General features: G+C 51.1%; 4 protein-coding genes across 4 annotated transcripts; 2 read left to right on the top strand and 2 right to left on the bottom strand.

Annotated features, from left to right (window-relative positions):
- Positions 1 to 1,070: 1,070 nt before the first annotated feature.
- COCSADRAFT_109018 (uncharacterized protein) lies at positions 1,071 to 3,159 on the bottom strand (the record flags this gene model as incomplete). Its single annotated transcript, XM_007697881.1, has 2 exons — positions 1,071 to 2,755; positions 2,807 to 3,159. 2 exons carry the CDS (start codon positions 3,157 to 3,159, stop codon positions 1,279 to 1,281), a joined length of 1,830 nt encoding a protein of 609 aa, XP_007696071.1. The 3' UTR covers positions 1,071 to 1,278.
- Positions 3,160 to 4,214: 1,055 nt separating this feature from the next.
- COCSADRAFT_134240 (uncharacterized protein) lies at positions 4,215 to 5,764 on the bottom strand. The gene is made up of 4 exons (XM_007697880.1): positions 5,651 to 5,764; positions 5,137 to 5,599; positions 5,003 to 5,089; positions 4,215 to 4,956 (listed from the first exon to the last, which is right to left on the bottom strand). The coding sequence occupies exons 1-4, from the start codon at positions 5,696 to 5,698 to the stop codon at positions 4,391 to 4,393; spliced, it is 1,164 nt and encodes a 387-aa protein (XP_007696070.1). The 5' UTR covers positions 5,699 to 5,764; the 3' UTR covers positions 4,215 to 4,390.
- Positions 5,765 to 6,255: 491 nt separating this feature from the next.
- Positions 6,256 to 8,333, top strand: COCSADRAFT_178288 (uncharacterized protein). The gene is made up of 3 exons (XM_007697879.1): positions 6,256 to 6,526; positions 6,583 to 7,076; positions 7,129 to 8,333. Exons 1-3 carry the CDS (start codon positions 6,395 to 6,397, stop codon positions 8,132 to 8,134), a joined length of 1,632 nt encoding a protein of 543 aa, XP_007696069.1. The 5' UTR covers positions 6,256 to 6,394; the 3' UTR covers positions 8,135 to 8,333.
- Positions 8,334 to 8,706: 373 nt separating this feature from the next.
- COCSADRAFT_81107 (uncharacterized protein) lies at positions 8,707 to 8,931 on the top strand (the record flags this gene model as incomplete). Its single annotated transcript, XM_007697878.1, has 1 exon — positions 8,707 to 8,931. A coding segment is annotated over one exon (225 nt), but the record flags the coding sequence as incomplete, so codon positions are not given.
- Between the last annotated feature and the right edge of the window lie 233 nt (positions 8,932 to 9,164).

Below are 9,164 nucleotides of genomic sequence, written 5' to 3'. Positions count from 1 at the left end.
TTAGTTATAGCGGCGCCCCTTTCCTGCATAGAGTGGCTGTTGGGGGGTTTTGCGACTTCCGCATATGTTCGTGTAGGCTTAGGCCCAGCGTCGCTCACAGGCTGGGGGGTGGTCGTGGATGGGTGGTGGATAGAGTTGGTTAGGGCATACACCACACGTTGCTGTAGTTCTTGTGCGACCAGGCGCTCCGCTATGCTAGTGAAGTTCTCTAGGCAATGATCAATCGCGTTCGCGATAGCTGTGATGATGCTGTGTCTAGTTTTGGCGGCCTCTTGGGCTGCCGTGATCTTCTCCGTAACCGCGCCCGTCACCAGTTGTCTCTTGTTAGCACTACCACCGAACGATATAGGTATAGGCGCTGCTTCGGCTTGCCTGTGTCTTTTTGTAGTGCGTAGGTTAGCTAGGCTAGGGGTATTTGGGTCCTCAGGGCGCGTGTGTGTCACTTCTGGAGGTCGAAGTGTCTGCCCTGGGGTACCTGGCACCGCCATCTCTCTGTCAGAGGGAGGGCTGGGCCCGATATGAGTTGTGAGTTGCCTTATTAGGCGCTTTAGGAGTGATTTCTAACAAAAATTTAATTGTTTTGAAGGGTACCATAAAATCACAAAGTTGGTGTTCGGTGCCGTCCGCGCGGAGGAACTGCCGGGATGTATCCTTGTTACCCTAAATCGACCTTTTGATGCTGCAGTCTTGATCTTTGCTACCTTGGCTTGCTTTGTAGCCCACCGAGCTTTTCGCAGAGATGTGCTGTTGCGAACGAACAGGGGAGTGTTAGAGGAGAGTCGGGGACAGCGTTGACAGAACGAGCGACAGCACGGTTAACGACGCGCTTTTTGGCATCGGAGACCGATGTGCTAGAAGAACGAAAGCTAAGGAATGGATGCGCATTGCGCTTGTTCGTGTATAAGCACGTTGCGGGCAATCCGAGGGCCCGGAAGAGAAGGCGTCCCGTTACACCGTGCGTCCCGGCACGCTTGGATTGACGTTACTCTACTGCTATACCGAATATCACTGCTCTCAATAACGAATTGAAAATGGAAATTTTACTAATTCACAAGGCTAAAAGAGAAAGATGTCGCACTCATGAACATAAAAATAGGCTACCAGCACACACTCTTCTTACTACAAGACCCATATCGAAGTCGTCTACCCAAACCCCGGTTCCTGCCTGACCTCGACTCTTATGTCGATTCGAGTAAAAAAAAGAAGAAGAAGAAGGAGAAGAAGAAAGCTATCATACACATATACAATGCAAGAAAAAAGTCACAAGAAGTCCCCCCCTCAGCTTGCTTCCCCCCTCCCCCTCCTCCTCATCCTAAACCTAATCTTCATCTTCGGCTTCTGCGTCCCAAGTCCAAACCCGGACGAATCCATCTCAAACCCCCTGTCCTTAACCTCGACCTCAAATTCGCTCACCAAAAGCGCACACGTATACAGAATAATCCTCTTCGCCAACAGTCTGCCCGGACAAGCGCTGAAACCGCCTCCATACGGTATCCACGCACCCGCCAGCCCCTTTGCGGAAAAATGCGACTCCTTAGTCGCGAGTTTAGCGCGGATATCGCGGGCTTCGGGGGTGCAAGGATTCAAAGGCCCGGATGAGGGGTCTGCAGGGTCGAGAATGAAGCGGTCGGACCAGAAGGAACCGACGGGGTGGCGTCCATCTTGCTCATTCCAAAGCGAAGTATTCATATGCGCGACGTACGAACTCACCATGCTGACTTCGTTGCGAGGCAGTGTCCAGTCGCCCACATCTACACACTCGTGCGCGGAACAACGGGTAATGTAGGATTGGACGTAGAGGCGCAGTGTCTCTGCGTAGACGGATTGTAAGAGGTCTTTTTGGAGGAGCTTGTCCATGGAGGCGTCGAAGCCTGATGTGGGGTTGTGGGAGATGGAGTCGGAGATGCTGGTGCGGATCCGGGAGAGGAGATCGGGGTCAGAGAAGATGTGGAAGGCGGTTAGCATGGTTGAGGGCACGACGTTGGTGATGGACGTCCAGATGAGGCCGAGGTCGGTGGAGGCGACGGCGGCGTCGTCTTGGCCCGGGATGCTGAGGAGCATGCTTTGGCGCTCGCGATTCATGATGGAGCCCCAGTAGGGGTCCCATTGGGTGTCTTGGGCGCCGTTGTCGCGGAAGTGCTGGCGCGCGTAGTTGTACCAGTTTTGGATCTGGGCGAGGAGGCGCTCGCGGACGCGGTAGGCGCTGGGAACTAGGAAGCGGGGAAGGCGCTTGGCGAGGTTGACAACTTGTTCGTCGAATTCCCAGAGGTCTTGGATGAAGTTTGGGTTGATGGCGAGAAGGGATGGGCCGAAGAGGGATTCGAGGACTGCCTTGCCGACAGTGTTGCGGAAGAAGGCGAAGAGATCGGGCTGTTCGATCCATTCATAGCCAATGTCTTCGGCGTCGAGGTTTCGTTTGAGAATGGTTTGAAACCGTTCAAATGTCGGTAGCATCGAGTTGCTCGTCAGCCCGCGAAGCAGCGCGTCATGGGTGAGAAAGTCGATGCGGTTGTGTGGTTCGACATTGCTGTACGGATGAGGCTTGCGATATGGCCCCGAATCGTCAGCCATGTAGGCCTCGATTCCTTTTTCGTGAATGCCGAAAATATAACGCAATCCCACAGTGTATACGTAGATGGGGCTGGAGAGGTTTGGGTTCTTCCACATGTCGGCAATGGCCTTGGGCTCGGAGACAAGATAGATACCATTGATGAGCAATGAAATACGGACACAGGTTAGCTTGCCGGCGTATGTCCTACACTTCCTGTCAGTTTCGTTCTTGTGCAGTACATAGATCAAGACTCACGTAGCCTTCGTCACAAAGGAAGCGCTATCCCATAGGAACGAGATGGTGCTTCCTATGATGGGCATTGCAGGATACTCAGGCGGTGTCTGCCCCGGTTTCCTTCGCATATGTGTCCAATGGTATAGTGATAGTGTGAATAAGTAGTTGAGGATGAAGGGAATGGCTAATATGGTGCTTGCGACCAGAATCTGCCGAAGATTGTTCGTCCATGAACTCGGAGTCATTTCTAGGCCGGAAGTCTGAATGACAGACTCATTCTGTGGGATGTACTGGTCTTGAAAAGGTTCATACAAGGCTTCTTTCAAGCTGGGCCATAATGAGAGGCTGCTCTGAATCCCTTGAACGACCATCATCTTGAGTGAATACAGACGACTGTAAATGTGAATGCAAGGGTATACTGAAGTGTCGCCGAACTTGCATGGATTTGCATGCTTCTTGCAATGATACCCTGTTATATAGACACTACATAGCTATCCACTGACTTTTTTTCATAGGCACCATCAGTCAGCACATCAACCACATCGATCACATCAACCGGCGATGGCAGTGCTTCGTGGGCGTCAAGCTAGAGTCGGCTTACTTTTGGACGCCTAATAGTACGATACGTATGCTTGAGGAATACCACCAGCCTCATATGAGCGCCGAAGGTTTCCCGTTTAGGTCGTTGGGCTGCTCGGAAGCAGGGGTATGGAGGCAACCATGATAGAAAAGCTGATCCGTTGTCGTTTTGGCCCCATTGCATCAGCGCTTAGAGCGCCCTCACCCTCCAAGGTACAGTATGGCAGATTGAGTTTGTGCAAGTGTCCTTCTTCGTTGGGGCGTTGCGGCAACTTGCTCCTCCCGCTGCGTGTGCGGGGTGCCGTACGCCGTGGCTTGTTTGACTAATGTTCCAATCTTGTATGGCGGTGATACGTACTATGAATCCCAATGTCAGCCTTGTGTACCGCACTGCGATTGTGAGCCCCACAGCTACATTCTTTTTCCCTGGATTTGCGGCACAGTCTGCATATATTGAGTGTCGCAGTCCTAGGTAATAGTTCGTGCAGCTGTGTTTTTTGGACCCCGAATTGCTTCTATACATATAACACGCCAAGTACAAATCGGCTGAACGGCGGTGTTTAGGCATGCGAATGTCCCACCTTATCGTCATTTGCCGGTTGTGGGTGCCGCCTGTGCCGTAGTACGAGTGCATGGCATGCTAATATTGTGGGGTTTTCGGCAAGGGTTCTAGAAAGCTGCCTAGTCTACCTCGACACTTCCCTGCTCCTGCATTCCCATTCGTGGAAGGTATTGAATATTTTTGGCACATAGTGGCCAATCGCATCTACAGATATTGCCTTGCATAGCATAATTGGAGCTGAGGACATAGAGCTTTGGTTTACGTTTTTTTCGCAGGCACTTAGAGTAACATCATGGTAATCATCAATTCATCCAGTTACAGTACAAGTGGAGATCCTGAGATCGAGAAAAATAACTCTTTCGCCTCAATCGCCACTGATATCTCCAGGCTGTTTTCTTCTCACTGTTGAAATACAAAGAGACGCCCAATCACTATGGAAGGTGTGAGAGAGTAAGAATCCTAGCTTACACGTCCCTTATCACCACGACTGGCTCCTTGCTAGACGCAGATGAGTGCAGCCGAGCACTATCTTCTTCTTTACTGTAAAGAGTAGACTCTGGCGAGTTTACTTGGATTGACTGGATCTCTCCTTGGTCGTTGATAAATGTCCGAAGACCAGTCATCTGAGCCCTGGGAACGGCCGGTAAGCCCAAAGGACCCTTTTCGGTCCCAGACTCAAGTGTATCATCCAACAGCGTGTCTTTCCTCTTGCGATTGAACTTTGCAGCAAAAGAGGCAGAGAAGAAGCGCTGAGCTTGCTCCTTGGGCGTTAATGCCTTGCTGTTTTTTCGTGATACGAAAAAGCTTCGGAAAGCAGTTGCTGCCGCGAGGAAGACACCGACCTGGGCGCTGACGACAGTCCAATACAACTCCCATATGGTATCAACCATGTCATTGTTGATTAGTCCAGCAAGACGAGCAACTGTGGTGGCCATCATGATAACGGTCAAGCAAAGCGAGGATGCCAACGCAACCTTCTGCGTCCACTGTACTTTAATCTGCCAGATGATACAAATGGGTATAGCAAGGACTAGAGGGTATCAGTCATGTTCCTAGAACGAATTGGAAAAACTTACTCATAGCATCACCGACGAGGTCAAGGACCATTTGAGCAGTAGAGTGATGGACAAGAAGCTTTTTGAACCTGCCAGTAGCGCACTGGACTAGCTGGATGTCAGCATAGTAAGGGTTGAATGGCCAGTTTACTTACGTTCTCTTGGGTCGAAATAATAAGGGCACCCGATGTACCAGATAGCAGTGCCATATCCAAGGCAGGCCAAGTTGAAGAGGACTACCACCCACCAGTAGTAGTTGAGCACCGGCACCCGGTCAATCAGTTTCTTGAAGAAAAACAAGAAGCTGAGCTTGACGGCGACCACAGAGGCCCAAGCTACCATACCACATACAGTGACCCATTTGTGGAAGTGGAATGATATCTGCATCCAGTCTGGAGGAGGTATGACTCCCGGGACGCCAGTCTGCAGAGCGACAATGAGATACATGCGATTCATGACTTCCTTGAACATAACAACAACGCTGCACAGCAGGAGGCTAAAAGCGAGGAGCAAGAAGCCATCATCGGCGGAGAAAGATTGCTTCTGTACTCTGAAGCGAATGATGAAGCGTGTGGTAACTGCTACTACACATAGGGCAAGCATCACTGACTGGGATATCTAGCATTCATGTTAACGCAGAACAATTGGATGGACAAATGCCATGCTCACGATTAAGGCCTCTTTGGGCACACGGCCTGCTGTGTCCTCGGGCTTCATGATGGCGTAAAGAAAAGGCGAAAATTGATATGAGTAGGTATGGAGAGGGACGCCTTGTCAGCGTGCAAGCTGACAAGACGAAAGAGAGACATCCTAATCCCTATAACTATCATATCACTACCATTCGCATCTGGCAGTGGAAGCGCAGTGCCGAAGGTGCGTCGTCAACTCTGCATGTCTTACTGCTTGATCTGCTAGGGCTTACAGGAATAAATCAACCCTCTACCCCCCGCACATGGTTCAGCCTCGTCCAAGTGGTCAGTTAGTCCCCGACGTAGCATTTCGGCGCCTGAACCTCAGCACTGCCCGTGCTGCCTTCCGGCGTGCATGAACACAGAGTCTGTTCTTTTTTGGGGGCCAAGGCATATTAGAGGTACGCGGATTTGTACCGGGCGGCTAATCGTGGGGCAGTGGGTGAATTGCCCCCACATTTTCGATAGCTTCCAAAGTGGGGGCGGGTTTGGGGGCCGCTTGCTATGTCGCCTGCCCTGCCCTGCCCTGCCCTGCAGCCTGCGTTGCACGACAACGATCCACAAGTACCCGCGCCGCCTGCGCCTCATTAACCGAAATTGGCACCAGTGGCAGCAGCAGCAACAGTAACAATAGCAACAACAATAGCGACAATCTATCCAGCCTCGTCTCCCCTTTATCAGAAGACCTTCCGCGTCGCCCTCATTGAGAGGCTACCATATCACCATGGCTTCCTTCTCGTACAGCAGCATCGCATGGCAGGTCGCGCTGCCGGCGGCCGTCACCGCCATTGGCGTATTCACTTTCAAGATGATCAAGAACCGCATGATCTTCTACAGGCTCAAGAAGCAAGGTCTAGTACGCAGCTGCGATAGTCTCTTTGTGCCGTGCCTTGCTGACGCTCTCATCTTTAGCCCATGCCTCCATGGGACTTTGGAGCTGGCAGCCTTCAGACTCTTCCAGCTTTGCTCGAGAAGTTCCCCAAGGGCTCGCAGCAGTCAGATGCCTTTACTCTCCTCTCCTACCAATTCAAGCAGTCGGATGGCTGCTTCTACATTGATCTTTGGCCTTTTTCAAGTCCGCTGATGGTAGTCACTTCTCCCGACCTTGCCATGCAGGCTTGTCAAGAATACGACCTTCCCAAGCCACCCATTCTCATTCCCTTCTTTGCGCCCTTTGCAGGCGGCCCAAATCTCTTCGATATGAACGGCGCCGAGTGGAAGCGTTCAAGAGCTCTCTTCAATCATGGATTCAGTGCCAACGTGATGCTCGAGAGTACACCCCACATTATCGAAGAGGCCGAGGTATATGTGGCGCTGCTGCGTGAGCACGCGAAAAAGGGTGACACCTTTTCGCTGGACGATCTGACATGTGACTACATGATGGACGTTATTGGGTCGATTACAATGTAAGCACACATGAGACGTACCGTACTTTGGTGCAAGCGCTGACCATGTCAGCAATGCTCGTCTCCACTCTATGACTCGACACAACGCACTTGCTGCTGCCATGCGGAGCTCCATCCAATGGCATTGTCAAGATGAGGAGCTTAATCCTTTCAAACGCTGGAACCCAATGAGACCTATTATCGAGTGGCGCAACGGCAAGATCATGGACAGTTATGTCGGCAATGAGCTGGACAAGCGATATGAACACTGGAAGTCTAATGAGCCGTCCAAGGGAGCCAAGTCTGTCATGGACCTTACCATAGCAGCTTACATGGGCGAACGCAAAGGTGCCGATAGGCTTGACCCCGATTTTAAGAGATGGGCTACTACGCAGATTCGCCTCTTTCTGTTTGCGGGACATGACTCCACTGCAGCTACCATTGTGTACAGTCTCCACATGATGTCCAAGCACCCTGAGGTTCTGTCCAAAGTGCGCGAAGAACTAGATCAAGTCTTCGGCAAGGGTACCGACTCAGCTGCTCGAGTCCTCAAAGAACACCCGGAGGAAATCAACAAACTGACCTACACGAATGCAGTGATCAAAGAGACTCTGCGCCTCTTCCCTCCTGCATCAGGCATGCGAGGCGGGCTTCCGGGTGTCTTCCTGCGTGACAAGAACGGCAACAAGTATCCCACTGAAGGCATCAACATCTGGGTTGCCCACGGCGCTGTGCAGCGAAACCCAGACTACTGGCCCGAACCTCACAAGTTCATTCCTGATCGTTGGCTAGTGGAACCCGACCATCCATTGTATCCGCCAAAGGGTGGTTGGCGACCTTTTGAGTATGGTCCCCGTAACTGCATGGGCCAGACTCTCGCTATGCTCGATATCAAGATCACCTTGGCAATGACGATTCGTGAGTTTGATGTGCATGATCAGTATGAGGAGTGGGATCGGTTGCACCCGTCTTCTGGTATCAAGACCGTCTTCGGGGAGAGGGCGTACCAAGTGCCTCAAGGGGCAGCTCATCCAGTCCATGGCTTCCCATGCAAAGTCACAGCTAGGGATGTGGAGTAGAATACGTCGGTGATAGAACCAATGAAAACTAGGTTTTTGGCGGGGTTTTGATTCAAAAGGTATAAACATCAACAAGTGTCAGACGGTATCTTGTCACGGCGGATGTTTAGTGTATCGGAGTATCAATAGTGTACATATAAAAATATAGTCTAGTTCATTGTATCCGGTTTTGAGAATGCCATGTAACCTTCCCTCCCCTGCGAAGCGAAAGACCCCTGCGTTGAGATAGGAACAACAGGTACCTCGACTTCGCACCCACTTCACGTGTAGTAACTACGTAGTACAATTTTCGCTCTAGCAATACTAGCTCTATATTTTACTTGCTAATATTACCTAGATTAGATGCTGAGAGTCTACCGATTCTTTCTCTCTAATATCTAGTATACTGCTACTATGCGCGTGCTGTAAAACGCGTTTCCTTAACGCAGGGCGGTACTTATAGCGTGCGACAGCGACGAAAGCGGATAACTATTAACTAGTTAACTAACTAACGTGTTCCACCAGTAAGCTGGACACACCAGTAAGCTGGACACCCCACCTAACCTGACCCAACGCTTGACACAACCACCACCATGCCGCGACAACAAAGTGCTCAATCAACTTCTCGTGAAAGCAGAATAAGTCTTGCTATAGCATCCTATCATAATAATAAAAAACAGCCTATCCGTGCGCTTGCGAAAGCGTATGACGTACCAAAGTCAACTCTGTATACGCGCATCCATGGTACTCAGCCACAATCAGATACTCCGTCTATCAGGCGTAAGCTATCATCTATCGAGGAGCACTCTCTTGTTCAGTGGATCCTAGAGCTAGATCGGCGTGGCTTTCCGCCCCATATCATCGACGTGCGACGGATGGCAGACACTCTACTCGCTGCGCGTGGTCAAGATCCCCCTCCACAACCTGTAGGCAAGAACTGGGTATCGCGCTTTATTCAGAGCCAGCCAGAGCTTCAGACAAAGTGGACTAGAAGATTAAGTAGCCAGCGCGCCCACTGCGAGGATCCTACTGTGATTACAGCCTGGTCAAG

This window comes from Bipolaris sorokiniana, assembly GCF_000338995.1.
Source record: "Bipolaris sorokiniana ND90Pr unplaced genomic scaffold COCSAscaffold_2, whole genome shotgun sequence".
Taxonomy (NCBI): Eukaryota; Fungi; Ascomycota; class Dothideomycetes; order Pleosporales; family Pleosporaceae; genus Bipolaris; species Bipolaris sorokiniana.
This window is presented reverse-complemented; position numbering and strand designations above follow the sequence as displayed.

Bases quoted from the DNA above. Each gene is read 5' to 3' on its own strand.
- COCSADRAFT_134240 (XM_007697880.1), bottom strand. From the start codon at position 5,698: ATGAAGCCCGAGGACACAGCAGGCCGTGTGCCCAAAGAGGCCTTAATC. The intron at 5,600-5,650 runs GTGAGCATGGCA...CATGAATGCTAG, and splicing joins TGCCCAAAGAGGCCTTAATC to ATATCCCAGTCAGTGATGCT. The intron at 4,957-5,002 runs GTAAGTTTTTCC...GATACCCTCTAG, and splicing joins CCTCGTCGGTGATGCTATGA to TCCTTGCTATACCCATTTGT.
- COCSADRAFT_178288 (XM_007697879.1), top strand. From the start codon at position 6,395: ATGGCTTCCTTCTCGTACAGCAGCATCGCATGGCAGGTCGCGCTGCCG. The intron at 6,527-6,582 runs GTACGCAGCTGC...TCTCATCTTTAG, and splicing joins GGCTCAAGAAGCAAGGTCTA to CCCATGCCTCCATGGGACTT. The intron at 7,077-7,128 runs GTAAGCACACAT...TGACCATGTCAG, and splicing joins GTTATTGGGTCGATTACAAT to CAATGCTCGTCTCCACTCTA.